The 18,824-nt window shown below is 33.1% G+C and overlaps 1 protein-coding gene across 2 annotated transcripts in view; it reads right to left on the bottom strand.

Moving 5' to 3' along the window:
• The window catches only part of ced-6 (PTB domain-containing adapter protein ced-6), a 98,427-nt gene that overhangs the window by 70,444 nt on the left and 9,159 nt on the right, over positions 1 to 18,824 (bottom strand). Inside the window, exon 1 of one of the 2 annotated variants that reach the window (XM_068765642.1) lies at positions 11,437 to 11,696. The exons of the other annotated variant lie outside the window; for it this stretch is intronic. Within the exon in view, the coding sequence (XP_068621743.1) occupies positions 11,437 to 11,531 (95 nt within the window). The 5' untranslated portion in view covers positions 11,532 to 11,696. Of the gene's footprint in view, positions 1 to 11,436; positions 11,697 to 18,824 lie in introns of those variants that run through there. 2 annotated transcript variants of the gene reach the window in all.

The raw sequence follows: 18,824 nt of genomic DNA, 5'->3' as shown, positions 1-18,824 counted from the left end.
CAGATCAAACAAACCAACGGGCGAATAAAAAACTGATTTTTGGGGTCACGTGACATAAATTGGGTAAGACACGACCATCAGTTTTAAAGGTATTACTAGTGAGAAAATATTGGCGGATTTAGTAAGACTGATGACGAATGGCAAAATAAAAAACACAGTTGTATGTTGTTGTCGAAGTATATTTGCTTTCTAAACACAATATTGCGCAGCGATGTATATTTGCGAGCATCAGAAGTATGTGCGGGTGGTCACACGCTGTTGCACTGTTACGTATGAATACATAAAAACTTCCTATCCGCCGTAACAATTGATTGCATTAAAGAAAATCATAATAATTTATTTGGAATAACTAAATAAAAGTATCATGTTCACCAGAGCGGTACCGGTTAGTGGGTCAGAGGGATATATTAAAAAAAACACAATACATATTTAGGAAACATATTTACTTATCTAAACTTTCTAATAAATACTGCTCATTATCGTGACATATGAAATTTACATCGTATTGTAGGAAAACAATGGGTGTTATACCTTAAAAAAATTAAGAAAGAAAGCTGTATACTTGTAGTCGCGAAAAACAAAAATGGCTAATTGCGGCCGTAGAAGGTATGTACCTCTCGTGTACCATATACCTTTCAGCATATTGTTGTCATATAAGGGAAATCACACACAGGTTTTTAACATGTTATCAGCGAGTATTAAATTATTTTGGGCACATTGTTATATTTTCAGCTAATAGACGCCCGTTTGAAGGTATAGGCCATCCCCACAGATCACACCGATGACGGGTGTCGCGTCGTGTCGACGAGTGTCGACTATGTCGTCGGTATACCTAGTGGAGCCCTATCCACGTCGTTTACCTGCTAGTTGTCGCTACTTGAGAACCTTTCGGAACCAACGGCCATTGATTGCACGAGTGATGTGCTACCCCCACTGCTACTTCAGACATGCAATTCTTCGAGCCACGTCCATCTCCTGATTGATTACACCTCTCGGCTACAAGCGTATCACATCACCCACAGACTACTAAATAACTTCGATAAACTACTGGTTGTAGGGAAACTAGACGGTAAAACACCACGTGAATGATCACCTACTCGTGGATGTAGACAGACTACTTTGTTAAGGTTTTTGTAAGGCGCTTGATTCAGGTCGTTTTAAAAATCTTCATTTGAAATTAATGGGAGAAGCCCACGTTCTGCAGTGGGCGTCCGACGGCTGAAATCATGACGATAATGAATAATTCTATTCCATTAAGGTTTCTGCGATAGTTTAGTAATTATCAAACTATTCGAAACTTCGTATTAAAATTAGTAATTACCATACATAAGTACTTTAAAGTATAATACTGAATATCTTAAAAATTTAATATTATTAACCCTAATAAAATTATTAGCCATTCATGATATAACAACGTAACGTTTTAAATTTGATAATGATAATGATGAAACATTTTTCATTATTATCTCAATCATATTTTGCCATATTTTAATAACAGCTTGCTTAATAATGTCATTGGTATCTTTTCAAGTACAACTTCAGTCTGCTACCGTCATCCACTTACAAGATAAAAGGATTAAAATACCATTAATAACCTATAATTAAATAGAAAGTTATTAATGCACTGTAGACCATGTGGACGATTATTGACATTAATTAATTTAATAATTATTTATAATACGCAGTACTGAATGCGATACACAGTCTATAATACCAGATAATATTATTGCTAGATTTTAAATAATTTGTCAACGTTTATGGGCCAAGGGTTTTCATTTTTATTACCCTGTTTGTAGGGCTTCTCGTACCACTATCTTATTCTTTAACAAGGACTTTTCCTTTAAAAATTATTTCATCATATTTTGTTATACTAACATCTCTGTCTCTTATCCATCACAATTTCTATTCTTTCTTTTTCCGTCTTTCAAATTATCTGTCACTCTCACAATTTGCATTTACATAATATTAATGCATTGCCTCCCACTCTTCGCCACATTTTTCGTAGCATTTATTAACAATTTAAATAATACTTGTTTTCTTTTATAATTTAAATATCGTCTTATTTTATAATCACAGTTAATTTCTTGTTGTATTTTCTCCTTATCCGTCCTTAGTTGTGCAGTGGTAGCCCTGAAGTGGAGGACAGAGACTTGCGGTCATAGGTCGCGGATTCGATTCTCGGAATACAATTTTACAAAATTCACAATTTTGCATTAATAACAAACGATTCTGACTGTTCAACAACAAATTTCCTGCCGAATGGATAGAAGTATTTGTCAATAACTTATGTATTAATTTTAAAATTAGTTACAATGTTTTTGTTATGTTTGTGTTTATCTTGTTAATGTAACTTAGAAATTATTGAATAAAGAATAATTAAATTTAAACTGGAGTAAGAACACTCAAAATATACGTATACTGGCTACCACGATATTTTTTTAAATATATAGTTCTATACGAAAAAGTTTATGTTTAATTTTCAAATCTGAATTAGAAATAAAAAAAACACGCGGTTTTATAAACAAAATATGTTTAGTAAATATGTAAATAAATATTCAAACAGAATCACCACAATCGTCCGCGTATTTAGTATACTAGTTAAATTCAACAGACCGGTTTCGAATTAGGCAATATCGCCACGCCTAAATTGGGATATTGTTGTGACTATGCTACACGGTTGGAAATTGGGGTAAACTAAAAAGTTTTAATAGTTAGATACTTTTTTGTAGTGACTTGACGGTATCGAAGACGGTAGACCTGACATGAAGTAACAAGATGCGAGAGCCTTTTGGATTGGGTTGTCTTGTCATGTCTTTTTAGTTTTCAGATTCGAAAGGAACAGGCGAGGCTCGATTTTATAATAATAACATCATTGTTGTTCGGAATATTTTTATAGCACCCTTTTTTGGGACTTCTTATGCTCCTCTGTTGAGTTGCAGGGACATAATTTTCAAAAATTTTTTTTTGTTATTTCCATTCTTCTCTTTTGTCCTTAAGATCTTCTATTCATTTCTCTGTTGACCTTCTCATTCCTCTCCATTCCTTACTACCGGTCCGGATATTAGTGTAATTTGTCTATGAATCGATCCTAACGCTGGTACAATGCTACCGAAACTGCTATACTGCGCCTTAGGTATGCGCGCGTCGAGACGGAGGTGAGTATCGACCGCTCCGCTCCACCAGTTGACTGTTAACGGCCGCAGAAACGAAAAAAAAAATCTCCGGCCGCTTTTCTTCGCCGCGATACATCTATTTCGAGGGTAGTGTAACGTATGTTTTATTTTTCTAACCTAATGATATACGTATGTGAAAAAATAGGACTATCCAGACATCTCGTTAAACATGGAGAACGTATTCGAAGAGCCTACTTGCATAATGCAATGCGGCATTGCATTCGCAACAATTAACAACATAATAGACGCATATCATGTGCTATTACTCAATACTCTAAATGGAACGACCGGTACAATACACTTCGATTTTCAAAATCTAGATTTTTCCTTCTACGATTAGAACCGATATAGCAAACTCTCTTAATTGAGCTATTCGTTGTAAATATGCTTGAATACATATATTGTTATCACGTAAGTAGGATGTACACTGGACATAAGCCTCTCCCATAGATTATGTATATTAGATTTCGAAGTATGAAGGTATAATTACAAAAGTGGCAATACGAAAATGACTATCACCTGATCGATGTTCAATAAAATGGTGATGTAACACAACCGTACGATGTACACTACTGAACATAGACGTAACTCATAGATTTAACTGGCCGGAAGAATCCAACGTCTTCAGATGGAGATGTATTTTCCGATTCTAAAATAATGATGTTTACCTCGAAGTATTTTAAAAATAAAAATACTTCAGCCTGATCCGAATATGTAATTATAATATATATAAGTCTATATATAAGTCTGATAATAACATCCAATAGTACCAATGTTCAGTTATTTTAGATACACTTAAATGCTAAACTCGCTTGTCAGTTGTTGGAGCGTCTATCCATGTGATGTAAGAACTCACTAATATTAGCGACAGCCCGAGCTGAAACACCCTAGTTAGCCGTCTAGCTTAGATGGTAAATGAGAGATATAAGTTTTCACCACAACATTTCTCAGTAAATAGTAAATTTGCACTAAGGCAAAAAGACTAAAAATTATAAAAAAAAATTTAAATCGTATGCCGAAGCATGCTAATGCTCAACACCTTGAAACTAAATGAGGTTTCATTAGTGCAATCATTTTATTATGACGCCCTCGTACCGAAACGAACCTTTGAACTGTTATCTGACGTTTACGTCGCTGTGTTATTCACGAAGACTTTATGCAAATAAGACGCATCATCAGTATTCATGATTTCGAAAGTCTGTATAGATAATTATTGTATATAACAACAGACAAAGAAAAAAAAAGTTTTTTTTTATCTGTCGCAATGACTAGTTTAGTACCAACAACTTTAAGTAATAAATCGATTGATGTAAAATAGATAAGAACATTGTTTAAATATTTTCAAATTTTAAAATAATAAATGAAAAAACTGGCACATAAAAACAATCATTCGATTTGGGAAACAAGATTTCGTGAAATGGTTGATATTGTTTTTGGGTTCGCAATCAATTTTCTAAGGGTTTAAATTAAACGAAAACTGCCTTTGGAGTACGAAGAATTCTGATAATCGACCTCATAATTAAACGGTTTTATTTAGTTCGACCCGCACGGAATTTATTTGTTTAATTATTTGGGTCAAAATTAGAAATTGAAATTTAAGCACCTTCCCGTTGTCAGATTGATCTGAAATTTGGTACACACATTTAATTTTGATGACAATACAATATAATAAAATCAATAACATTATAAATCTAAGATGGGCGCCGATACAAAATGGTGGATTACAAATTTTTCCTTAACCCCCTCAATATAGGTATCAAATGAAAGGGCTACACTAGTAAAACACGACAATTATGTCAAAATTTAAAATTCAAGATGGACGCCGTTCCAATATGGCGGACTAGGTACATATTTTTCCACAACCACCACAATATGGGTATCCAAAAACCGTTTAACTTAAAAGTTTTTTAAATGTATTTATTAAGTATTTCTTATTTGAACTTTAACATAATTAGTTATGTTACATGTGAACATTAAAAAGACATTATTAAACTTCTTTAAAAAAATCCTATTAGTTTAAGAATTATAAAAGTGATTATATATGAAACGCGTTTGTAACCCTTTAACCAGTGTATTTTAATTCCAAGAATATATCTTTAGAGACGTACAATTTGATACCAATTCTCTTAAATTGGGCTCTTTCGGCATTCTTCTGATGACATTCACAAGTGATCATTGTAAATGATTCAAAGTGGAATTTTAAAATTTAATATAAATACAATTTATTTACTAAACCCATTCTCTAGTAAATATGAAATATTGCCAATGTCTGCTTAACTATGCTACTATCGATATTAAACATATACAGAGTAATTAAAACAAGTCAAAACAGAATTAAATGCGACGCCGTTAAAAGTAAAACGACCGTCTACCGCTCAAACAAAGGAGAGGACATGACCTTTTTCTATCTCTTATACTCACGTTATTTATTACGGAAGGTTGCGATAAATCATTCCTACGGGTTATTTACACATTCTATTAGCAAATGGAAACTATTGGAATTTGTTAATGTTATTATACATTTTATTTGGATATAGCTTTAAAGGAATAAAAGATAAGCACATTTCATCATTTAATTGATAACGTAATAATAATATAGTAAAAAATGAGTGTTCAAAATTCAAATTATTAGATATTAAAATGAATGATTATTTACTATGTGTCCTGTATTTATTCTACAGACTTTCTAGTACAAAAAAATACGTTACATTATTATTTTTTTGTTTTCAGTGTGATCAATTTACACGGGTTTTGCTGACAAAAGAGCAGTACATTGACTTCTTTAAAGTTTTTACACGTATTTCCAAACACCTTGTACAATCACTAACTATCCAGATGGATTCTTAACTGCCTAAAGGTATTGGCCTTTCGTATTCCAATACCTTTGTAGCAAAAATTAAATAATGTAACATATTTAAGTGTAGAAATAAAGTGATCTGTTTATTGATAAATAGTGAAATTAACGAAATAATTTTATATTTGGTACATACTGATCGTTGCAGATGTTAAGCGATTGTACATATATATATAAATGATTCACAAGGATTTTTACGGATAGGCAATTGACTTATCGGCGGTACACGTGCACATACAAAAGTCTGTGCTGTCGATGCTCGTCAATTCGCGTTCGTTCATGTTTGTTCGTGTTCTAGCCACTGTACGATAACTATAAATATGACCGCATTGTCCGCTGTTGATTCCCACCCGGTTAAAAATACCGAAAAGTAACGCCGTACCTGATACAGAGACACGTGCTCGAATCTCTGAAAGCTGGAACGATATGAATGCAAGTTATATATAAAATAATTCATTGCCCTTAAAATACCAACCAACTTAGCAGGAAAAGGGATTGACTCTGGTCACAGAGGATGCCGACAGCTGATCACATTTTATATAAGCATTGCTGATGTTTCTTCCGCCGCTACTTCTGTCAATGCTAACCAAGCTTTGACAATCGACCGTGTCGAGGTTCGGGCACCCTTGTGTCGGAATGCTAAATGGGTCAGTCTCCCAATCAATGAATGTAGCGGCTCGAGTTGAGGCCCCTAAAGAATCCTCGATCTTCGCTACTTATAAAGTTAAGCACCATTCGTTACAAATACCATCAACCACTGGAATGTGTGGATCTATTCAGAACGTTATTAAGTCATTTGAAAAAAAAATTACACATGAGTGTGATCATCAGTGATGTCATATTAAGACTTGAGATGACAAGTACACCCGGTATAGTGTGGAATATTTTTGATACTTTGTCCGTTAGATTATATAAAAAAAACTGGTTTCCGTTTGAAATACCTGATGGCTTTTTATACATTTATATAAACATTGGGTTGTGTTAGTTTGTTTACATTACTACAAATTGTTTGGATGTTATTATTTTGGAATAAATTTGAATCTACGGAAAAAATGCTTTAGGCGGAAGCTTTTGTTACATTTCTAGTAGATTATGTGAGCGATCAAACTTTTCAGTATCGCATCGAGGTAGTCTATTCCTGACCATGTAAAGTAGGATCGATCCTCGGGCCGGTTCTATAGACGCTTTACGCCTATGACATCTCTTATGTCAAGGTGTAGAGGTCGCCCTATTCGCAGACGACACCTGCATTTCTGATGTCACTAGCGCCATCACCAAACGCATCCAAACTCCAGCCAACGACCTGGGACGATGGTTCCGGAAGTGGAGGCTTGAAATTAATCCCTCCATAAGCGCAGCAATGCTCTTTTCGAAGTTCATCCGTTCCTTTCTACCTGTCTTAGCCAGGCAATAGTAACCGTCCTAACTCAAGGCTTTCACGAGGTGACGTTGAGCTTTATCACTCCATGGAGCGTTCATCATCTAAGCGCTGGCCGGCCTTCCAATCCGGTAAAATAGTAGTAGCGAGCGGCCTAAGTATAACCCTTGAGCTTCGATTTTATTTTTTTGTAGACAAACTTCGTCAAATAAAAACATGATTATAATAAATACAAACTATTACACTTAGACTTGTAGACCTACCGTATGCCACAGAGCAAAAAATATAGTGTATTATGAATATTTATATCCACATTATACTATTTTAATTATATTATATAAAGATTACAAAATTTTCCATATATCACTTATCTGTTACATACCGTAGATGTTTTTGTCTATGTCATGGTCAAGTGAAGATCAAGGAAGGCGTTGAGTTACGTCAGTCTTACACCGAGCGACAAAGAGTAATTAATATGTTTGTGGACTTGTTACATGATGACATTACAATGCGTAACAGACAAATGTACTGTGACCCCGCTCCCCTTGGCGCAGTAATGGGAAGGGCGGATATTTTTATACTGGAGCTAGATTAAACGAGGAATTATCTCATGATAAATGATACTTATTCCTTTTCAACAAACAGTCGTGGACGTTGCCCTATTCAGTTTCAACGGAGGCTTACCATCACGCTGGTCTTCTTCGTACTTCTGTATAGGACTGTGGCTTGGACCTTATAAAAAGCGGACTGATAACACATGAAGAAGTTTAAAATATGGTATTGGAAGCGAAAACTTCGAATTCCGTGGACTACTCGTAGAACCAGTGCAAAGATACTGATGGAACTCGAGGTATCCACTCGCCGTTCCGTTATAAACACGAAGGGGATTTTTTAGTTTTTCGGGCACATAGCCAGGAAATGTGGTGACAGCGTGGAAAAACTTTTGAACAGTGGAAAAGTAGTTTCGCCAGCTACCGCGAAGTCACAGCCCCTCTCACTGGTCCGATCAAGTTTGAACTACCCTCGAAACTGCAAGTAGCTGAAGCAATACACACCGTTGAAAGCCAGCACAACGGCCTTACATATTGCATGAAAAACTGTCCAAAAAGAGTCACGATGCTTAGTAGTGAGGAATACGACGCAGCGAGAAGGCGGACACAGATTGCTGTAATACAACGATTAACGGAATGAAAGCAACCTCTTCCATTTAACAATTTGGGCAGTTTAAAAAAGAAAAAGGATAAAATTAGTCCATTCAAAAGTTAACAGAACTCTTAATGAACGTCGACTATCTATTTATTTTTTTAATCTATTTTATTTTTTAACTCTGCTTCGCAAGGTGTTATAGTTGTGGAGAAGAAGCTGGAAGAAACTTCACAAAAACACATCTTTTAAAAAACTTTAACACAGATTTATACATAAACACTTTATAAGATATAGCCTAAACGAAATCAAAATAATCAGGCGACATCACTGCCAAAAATTCTTATCATTTAGAGTGCAGTTTATATTCCAATTGTTAATTGGAATATAAATAATTATCAACAGTAACAGGATATACTGCTTTGTTTTATTATTAAATACCGACAGATTAGTTCAAATGATATAACTATAAAACAGTTTGAACATTTGACTTAAATCCACGCTTAAAAGGCGTGAACTTACTTTTAAACCTAAAATGAAAACTAGAAAATGAGTACACGTGAGAGACTTAACAAAAACTGTAAAGTTCCTCAGGCACTATAAATAAGTTTCTCCGGTCAAAAAATTTAATGTTTGTTTTGATACAACAAAACATCATCAGCGCGAGACCATTATTCATTATGGCGCTTTTTTCTATGCCTTGCAGTGGGCATCTATCGGCTGACATAGATAGATGAATAGATAAAATGACTAGTCTAAAATGCATCTATTTTAGGCAAAAGATAAAGTTTAGATTTTTGCCCCAAAAATTGTAATTTTTATAAAAAAAAATGTGAGGTAGATTTCATTTAGGCTCATTGTGATGATTTCTTTATTTATCATTTCTTCAAGCTAGATATTTTTTAACAGACAAATAACTGCAGTTGTACTGTTACTCCAGATCAGATAAATTTAATGCCTTGTTACCGGTAATTGGATTTAACCACGCTATACCGGTTCAGAATTTATTTATTGTGTACGTGAGATAGTACAGCAGCAAATAATAAAAGGTACACAATGCAACAAGAGGTTTTTTTTTAACAAAAAGCATATTGTATAATTGACGTTCAGAATGAACTGATTTTTAACTAAACTGTGTGTATGTGGTATTATTACGATAATTACGTAAATTACAATTCACTACAAACTGGATCATAATTAACAGTAATTAACGGATGATAAACTAGTAAAAAGGAGGACAAAATAAGGATCTGACTGTTCACAGTTGGCTTGCAAATAATTCCCTAGTACTTCAGCTAACATTGCATGGAAGAACTCAGAAAATCTAGAAAAGCCTGTTGACATCGGCATTATAGAACCTACTGAAGAAGCTATTAACTAAGGACCTGAGAAAGATTCTTCTACTCGCTGGACCGCCATCCATTGCTCAATAAAACATTTCGAAAAAAAAAACCCAGAAAAAAAAATTATTTCGGATATTGATATGATTAGCCACGACCCACAGTCATAAATAAACGACTAAAAAGAAAAAGAACTAGTAAAATTAACCAAAAAAAAAAACTTTAATAACTCTTTTAAAAAGATAGACTTCTTATATATATAATTAACAAAATATTACCTTCACTTCATTGTATAATATTACAATAAATTATAAAAGAAAATAACAAATAAGTGATTCGAAATGAAACATCTACAAATAGTCAAGTTTTAAAACGATAAGTCACAGGTAATTCGACCGAAGGCATTATAGATGTGTGCTCGCATATATTGTCGGGTATACTTGGAAACGTAAGCCCCTTCGCGGTCTTACTTTTAAATCAATTAAAAACACGAAGAAATAATAAGTAATCATATAAAATGACTTGTGATACTGTTTAGTAAAATAATAGTTTTTTTTTAAATGAAACGTAAAATAAAGTATAAAATTATTCTTAAAATAAAGTACACGATAATTAATAACATAACGTAAGACATTGCGAGTTGATATCGTTATAATTTAAAACAAACATAAGTTGATAAGAATTATTACGAAAAAATTACAAATTATTATCATTAATTTTGTTTCTAATTTACTTCTAAATCTATTAATTATGTTTATTATGTTTTTTTTCTACTATTGTCATAATATTTTTCCACTGCGAAAACAAAATACCTACATATTACGTTCTCGCAAAATAAACTGAATTTCGTTGAATAAACAAATTTAGATCACTTACGTGTTACCTAAATATCTTAGTTTGTTTATAGATATAAGGATTCAGCATTTTTGCATTAGTTGCACACTGTAGTTGCAACAGAGATTTTAATAGAGATGAACAACAGACGTATGGTATAATTAAAGTAATTAATATAATTTTGTTAATTACTTTGCTTCTGCAATTTATTCAAATCAATGGGCAACCTTCATGCTTGTAATAATGAAATATATCACGCGAGAATTATATATTTCTTTACCAGATTTTTATAAATGAACGCTATGAGTATGTAATAAAAATTATTATCTGTATATAACGTACATCGTTAATTATATCAGTTTTTAATCTAAAAACACTGTTTTTTTTTTCACTGAAATTGGTCATACAATTATTAAGTTACTGACTGAATTAACTTTTGAGTGGATGTATTAAAAAATAAAACTCGACCTCCCCGCATGACCTTATGGAAAGAGTGCGATGCAAATGTATGAGTTCCGACCTGTTCTACAACATTCAAGATGAATATGCGTAGTTAACATTCTATTTTATATCACCTTTCTTTTATACAATGATCTTTAGATTGATATATATATATATAAAAAAGTTTCCGATACCCTGTGCAATAATAAAAACTAACAAGAAATTAAAGAAATGAAAGTGGTCAAATTACGTAAATAAATAACAAAAACTAACCTTGAATTTGTTCTCGTCACTTTAGATCCGTTAGCGCCAAATTCGATTTCGCTGCCGCCGAAACTTGTCACCAAAGGCACATCACCGTCAGCCATTTTTAAAATTCAAAATTAAAGAACACCAGGCACTTTAAGTCCAAGCGCGAACGTCAAAAGGTACGTTGGTAATTGTGATTTATGCAACTATTTATTCCGTAACGCGTTGCGAGCGTGCTTAGCGCAGAGTACACACGACACTCGCGGCCGACGTCCGCTGATGTACTGACACTGACGGACTGACCGATTATTTTATTGATGTAAATTTAATGATGAGCATTTGCTCGGCCATAGATAACAATATATGACTCGGTTGTATCAATGATAATTGGAGTGGTTTACGCCTCAGTGACGTATTTCGCATATTGTGTTAACCGCATACTAGCAGATGTCGTCGACGGCTCTAAATAGTATATAGCTCGTCTTATAACCTAAAAACACATTTTATTTATGCACTCTTATGTTATCACTATAACTAAATGATATGTTTATTAATTGATTTATTTTCTCAATTTTTATGCTGAAATAACCTGGTATGCAATTTTAATTTTTTTATTGATTTAATTTTAAAATTATGTATTTAGAATTCTTAGTTTCAGATATTGTATAGTTGTTGAATACTCTGGGTGATTTCGTTTTAACTATAATTAATAGTTTAGTAAATATTTTTTGTATAAAAAGTCAGTAGCATGTCTAGACGTTATACGATTATCTGTGGTCACTAAAATATTTATTGCATTAAAAAATTGTCAAATTTTAAATGACGTTTTCAATAAACTCAAAGTTTTACTTTAATCTCGTGTTTATGTAGGTAAAGTGTATTAACATAATTTGTTTTCATAATTATTAATTGACATTAAATTTTAACTGAATGTCATATCTTTTTATTATAACGAGTTTTGGTATACTTAGAACACTTTATGTCTAGGTCTTTTCACTCAATATAGGCAAGAGTCTTTCGTCCTTCTTGTGTTTGACTCCATCACCCAGAGGCCAAGGGAACCAAGAGTAAACTTAACTTTTCATCCTTTTCAGTACCTAATAAATTTACTACTCTAACTGGGTGTATTATTATATTTATGAGAATAGTGAATGCGAACTCTTTGAGATCTGCAAATGTTTTTATTCTATTTATTTATTTTATTTATAAAGCATATCACTTACAATAAAATTTTATACAACGATAATTATTAATTATGAATCATAAACATGAATGATTAATTATAATACGAAATAATACACTAAAATAAAATAATCATTCCGGGTTTGATGTAGCTCTCTCGAATAACACCGTCCTTATTACCATATCGCGGAAAATAAAGCATTTCCCATAATCATCGGGATTCGGTTTTCCCAAAAGTATAACAAAATATTTACTTTAATTTTTTTTTTGGTCGTTCATTACGTCACGTGTTTTTAATTGATTTACGGGAAATAGTTGTTTGTCAAAACAACTTGGTGTAAAAGCTTTAAGAGTTTGTTGTATGGCTCATTTACTGTTAATGTTAACGGTACAGACACGTTAACGCTAAAATATTTCAATTTATAAGCTATAACTAGGGGTACGGAAATTTCGTATTTACGAAATAGATGCGAATAAATGCGAAAATTTCTTATAAATGCGAATAAATGCGAAATGTATGCAATTTTTCTGTTTTTCAAGATCATTTTTTAATGAGTTAATTGATGAATATACACACTTTCATAGGTAAATTCAGTGATGTCAACCCCGCATCATAGACCCCTAAGGCCTACGGGATATATTTCTTGGCTTACTTATCAGTTAAGAAGCTCTTTGTTTTGTGTAAAAGACCTCTGGTCAATTGAAAATCCCTAATTTTTAGAAAAACGCCTTATCTTTTTTTCGAACTCTGCCATCAATGGGCTAATCCATGAACTCATTAATAAAAATATAAATCATAATATGCATGACAATTTGTTGGCCGTCAAATGCAACTTTTCGTCCTTTGATGGAGCAGAATCTAATACAGAGTATTTGACATCCAACTTTACATAGTGGACGCTTAACTCATCTTTAAAATATACAATGTCGTCGTAACAAACTAAAAAAGAACGCCTAAGGTTGCGAATATTAATTTTTTTACGATTTTATAATTAATTAAACTTGTCAAATGTTAAGGCATGCACCTTTAATTTTGAAAAATTTTTGTCGAAAAATGCCTATTACCCCAAATTTAATAAGTTTTAAAGTATAAATGCGAAATTAATGCGAAATTTGCAATGTTTGAAAAATTTAAATGCGAAATTGGTGATTTTTTTTTGCGAAAATTCCGTACCTCTAGCTATAACATCTTATGTGTCAAGTAAAATAGTACAGACAATGTGTTGTCGTTCACCGCTGAACATAGGCCTCTCTTGTAGATTTCTATTAGAACCGGTTGGAAACAGCTTGTATCTACCATCTCCCAACGACCTTCACTAGGTGGTGCGGCACTTTTTGGGCACGTGTCCTGCGCTGCGCTTGCTAGGCTGTGATCTTCACTCCAGAACCTCAAGAAACTTAAGACACGAACCTTAAGACTTTCATCTTGAAGTACTAAGGAATATTGGACGGTATTGTGAACCAAATCATCCACAATCACGTGATGGCATCCTCAATCTCTTTATGCTATTAAAATTTAGAATACGGACATGACTAATTTGTTTTTATATCCAATATATTTCCTTTACGCCCCTTGTACATTATTATCGCGGTTGGTAATATCCAGGGAAAATTACCAACATTCCCGTTTCTCTCGGAAATGGTTGGATACGCCCACGATAACGGCACAACAGAACAAAACAAACATGTATATTATTTGTAACGAAAGCATTTATGATAACAAATGTTATATTTATAGCTTAGTTTACTCTACCACGATAAGAAGCACAGATTAAACTTAAAAGTATAAACAATAATTGATTATTTGTTGTTAATAATTTGTTATGACAGATTTCGTCTCGTTTCACTATTGAACAATGACAAACTTTCGTTTAAACAAAGAGTTACATCTAATGGGTAGTATCGAGAGACCTTTATTTAAAAAAAATGGTTAAAACCCCTCATAAGCTTGTACCAGGCGATAAATATTGCACATCGACCTTAGAAAAGAGATAATCAGCTAATTTCGGGTTGATAGAGCACTATCTCTGTCCCACACTACCTATGTGACATTTTGTCAGTCGTGCGACAGAGATAAAGCTCTACGAAGCCGAAATTAGCCATTTGTCTATTTCTAAAGGTCGATGTGCAACATTTATCGCCGGGTATTGTACCTATTTTTAATAACCCTAAAGTGATCACTCTGAAATATTTTACATTAATTATTTTCTCTATTGGAATGTGACAGGCCAAATAACTTCGGGGAGTACAAAGTCTGCTGTAAACAATAATTAATTTGAATATTTGGTATTTCGAATTGTCGAAAACACTTTTACACATTGCGTTATTTATTATTTCAGAAATAATTAATTTTTACCATACATTTAATGACAGCAAATGAGTTGTACCAATCACCACGTATATTGTTAAATGTACATGCTACAACCATTGATACCGGTTTTTTAGATATGAATATCGATACATCACTACGAAATGTCAATGTATCATTAAAAAAAAAACAAGGCGACTCTTGGTCTATTTAAAACGTGATTTAACAACGTTTAGTATTTTGTAAAAACAAGAAAGTTGAAGAATAAAACGTGAGTTATTAGTTAAGTCAAGTAATTCATTGTTTCTTAAAAATATCGTTCAATTAGTAATAAGTCTTTGTTTACATTCAAAAACATAACATGAAAAATTACAAATGTAAAATAGTAAATATTTGTGTTAAAAAATGAACAACAATGAACTAGTAATTATAATAATTAACAATAAAGAAAATCTTAGAAATTAGCACAGACAAAAGTGTCTAATTTGCATAAAACAGATATTGCGAACGAAAACAAATTTAAATATAAACGCGTGGTAAATTTGACTTTAATAATAAAATAATGAAGCATGCTTATTTAAAAATTAAGCAAATTGTCTTTAGATTTGCTGTAAAATCTATAACTTATATTTTTTTTAATCATTATTGAATATCTTAATTAAAAATTCTGATATTTAGTCTAAAAACAAGATTCTTTTGTTACGAATGCAAACCGTTATATTACCGGCCTTTTAACGAACATAATGACAGATAATCATATTCATATATAACCGGTGTCTAATTTTGCATTAAATTTGAGTTAATCTTTTGAAGAGTCTAAAATTAATTTCTCTAAAAGTTTACCGTCAATTGTACATTGGCTTATTAAACGAACTTCGCGATATCTTTTTTGAGCTAAGCATTACTTCAATTCAATAATTTTTTGCGGTATAATAAGGCAGCTTAATGGTAAATCTTTTGAACATATACTTACACCTTTAAAGCGGTCATAAAGATTACCATAATTATTCAAATTGATAGTATATTCTATTATTTAAATCATCGTAATTTGTAACGAAAAGTGCGAACGTTGTCATTATTTACAAGTGGCGCCATCTGTTATCGAATTATTGCGACAATAGGAACTCATTCGTGGATACTGTATAACTATATATACAAATGTATTGTACGTTGTTGATGTAAAATCAGTGAACAGACGTCGCCTTACAAATAAGCCTTACGCATTAGAATTTTTTTAACTTGATTGCCGTAATTACAGAAGTCTGTAGAAGTTTATCAGAAGAAGTTTAGGAAAAAATAAACTTGAACTTATGATCGTAATCTTTCTTTTGTTAATTCTTATGTGACAGCAAAGGTGCTCTTTTATTTTTATATTGAAATGGAGCCTTAAACTCAATTATTATTTGGTATATAAGCGCATCGATGGATTGACTTTTATTGATTTTTCAAGTAATAAAGTTTATAATAATAACATTAGTGACGTAATTCGAGTCCTAATAGGAGGACTACTATGTCTGTAATAGGCACCTGCACTTTCCGCGCGAACGTGACCGGGGAGTCAAACGCCGTGGACCCCTGTAATTGGGCAACTGACTCTAAATATGTTTCATAGCTTTCTAGTATTTCACTTTCGCCTGTTTTCTAATAATTTCGCGACGTCTGCTATTGTTTACACGTTGTTCTACGTACATCTATTACTTTTGCCTTCCATGACTAATGATTTGCTACGACATTAGAATAAGAATGTGGATGTGTGTCGTCTACCTGATCCCACAGCGGAGGGAGAGAAATATCGACATTTATCCATTCAGTTATTTTATTATCCTTCTAGAATTATTTAGTGACCATTTGCGTGGGTAATAAAAAAATTCTGAGCCAAATGTTATAGAAATTAGATACAAATTGAATTCCCTTATAATTGTTTGGAGCATTATGTTTTCCAAGTCAATAAAGAAAGTTCTTATTTGGTTTTGTGTCACTTCAGTTCGGCGATTTGAGATTGTTTTGTGCTATTCACAGCTGCCATCGTAATTTGCATATTCATTAACACGCCATCATCAACTTTTCTTGCGACGTCATAAACACATATTTATGTAGAGTAGCTGCAATGGAATCCTTCATATTAAAGTTATAAGGATTCCAAACGCGCCCTGATCTAGAGAGTCTACAAACTCAGGTGGTTCTTATTTTATATTATGATGCTGCATACAAATTCAGATGGTTCTTTTTTATTTTTTTATCTTTTCTTTATCTTTCTACCCTCGACAATAAAGCGTGGTCGCACCACGGACTCGGAGATGTTTGCTTTGCTACTAATCCGCCTCGAATTATGGTTGGAATCGGAACGAAAGACAATATCCGCCACAGGGGGCTAAGAAGAGTCTGTAGTTGTGAGTTCTGACTTAGGTTCTCATGGTAACGAACTCACGAATTCTGTTGCCCACGTTAAGCGGAAATGCCGAGAAGTAAGATGCGTTAAGTTCTGGCGACTTTAGCGGCAGTTAAAGAGATGTATTTTTCCTTTTAGGAAATGAAAGGTTTCTCGTTACCCCGCCATATGTAAATGGTTGAGGAACGTCGAGAGGGTTTGTGTCGGTGCAAGTCCGTCTTTGCCCCATAACAAATACAACAAAAAATCAATATCTTCTCCTTTACGGAAAGAGAAATTTGCACTTTTGACTTCGCAGTGTAAGGGTGTTCACAATAACTTGTGCATAACGACACACCGACAAAAGAAAGTTTATCCGTGTACCATTAAGTTTTCTAAGTAGCCTGGGACATAAATTTGCAATTGGTCGCTATTCAGTCCTTTACAGATAAACACGAGTATAACTATAAAGAAGTGAAAGTACATCACAATGGTTCATTTAAGCGTTGCCCATTTACTGCTAACTCGATTGGTCGTGGCTGTTGCACCATATTAGGTGGGAAAAAGTTTCGGGATTATTATTCTGTGTGTGGGGATATAACATGTCTGTCTTTCTTAGTCTTAAATTACAAAATCATTTGACATATTGATTCTACCCTTTTAGATAGTTCTTCATATCTATTCACTATGCATATCATGAAGGAACGTAGAAGAATAAAAGTAACCTTCATAGCCCAGCTGATTGGCAAGGTGTAGTAGCAGTGGACAGACCACATAGTGCGCAGGGGTCTAAGGATTCTAGAATGAAGACCACAGGCCGGCAAACGTAGCATAGGGCGTCCACCCACAAGACTGAACGACCTGGTTAATGTCATCGGAAAACGTATGCAGGCCGTAGTCCTACCGGAGATCTATATATAACGATGTTTATTGAAGAACACTTGGTAAACAATAGACTAAGGTCTGATTATCTCATAAACTATCTACCGTCGTATATATGTGGTCTGCGGTGTTAAAGCCTCTACGGAAACCGGCTGGTTTGGAAGGCCAGGTGTTATTAAACCTGCTTGCAAGACAATGTGTAACATCCCTACAGATCCTCAAGTACAACTTGTAGATATATCACCAACTTGTAGACAGTATTATAACCTTTTTTGAAGAACAGCGCTGCCACATTACAGTTGCTTGTCTTATTATTTTTTTTTCTATTCCCTTTTTTTAGAAATAAATTTTACTATTATTGTTTATAATAATAATACATGGTTATTTCATTTGAAATACTAAAACAACCAAATATCGTAATATTGTAATCTGTGGAAACTGATTTGGATAATCTGTGAATGTATAAATTAAAAAACAAATGATACATGGTTATTTATTTGTAGTTTTCCAGAAAAGCAAAAAAAAAACACATCAAATTATATAAAAACCGTATACAAATGATTTTCAAAAATATTAATTATCCATTTTCGACACTTCTTTAACGTGGCTTTGTAACTTTTGTTATAATAATGATAAAAATCATTTTTAATCCTGCTAATGCGCATCAACTAT

The sequence above is a fragment of the Battus philenor genome, unplaced genomic scaffold (assembly GCF_028537555.1).
Source record: "Battus philenor isolate CCGP_79_NKW_IND1 unplaced genomic scaffold, ilBatPhil1.0.hap1 SCAF_20, whole genome shotgun sequence".
NCBI lineage: Eukaryota > Metazoa > Arthropoda > Insecta > Lepidoptera > Papilionidae > Battus > Battus philenor.
Note: the sequence above shows the minus strand (reverse complement) of the source record. Positions and strands in the feature narration are given on the sequence as shown.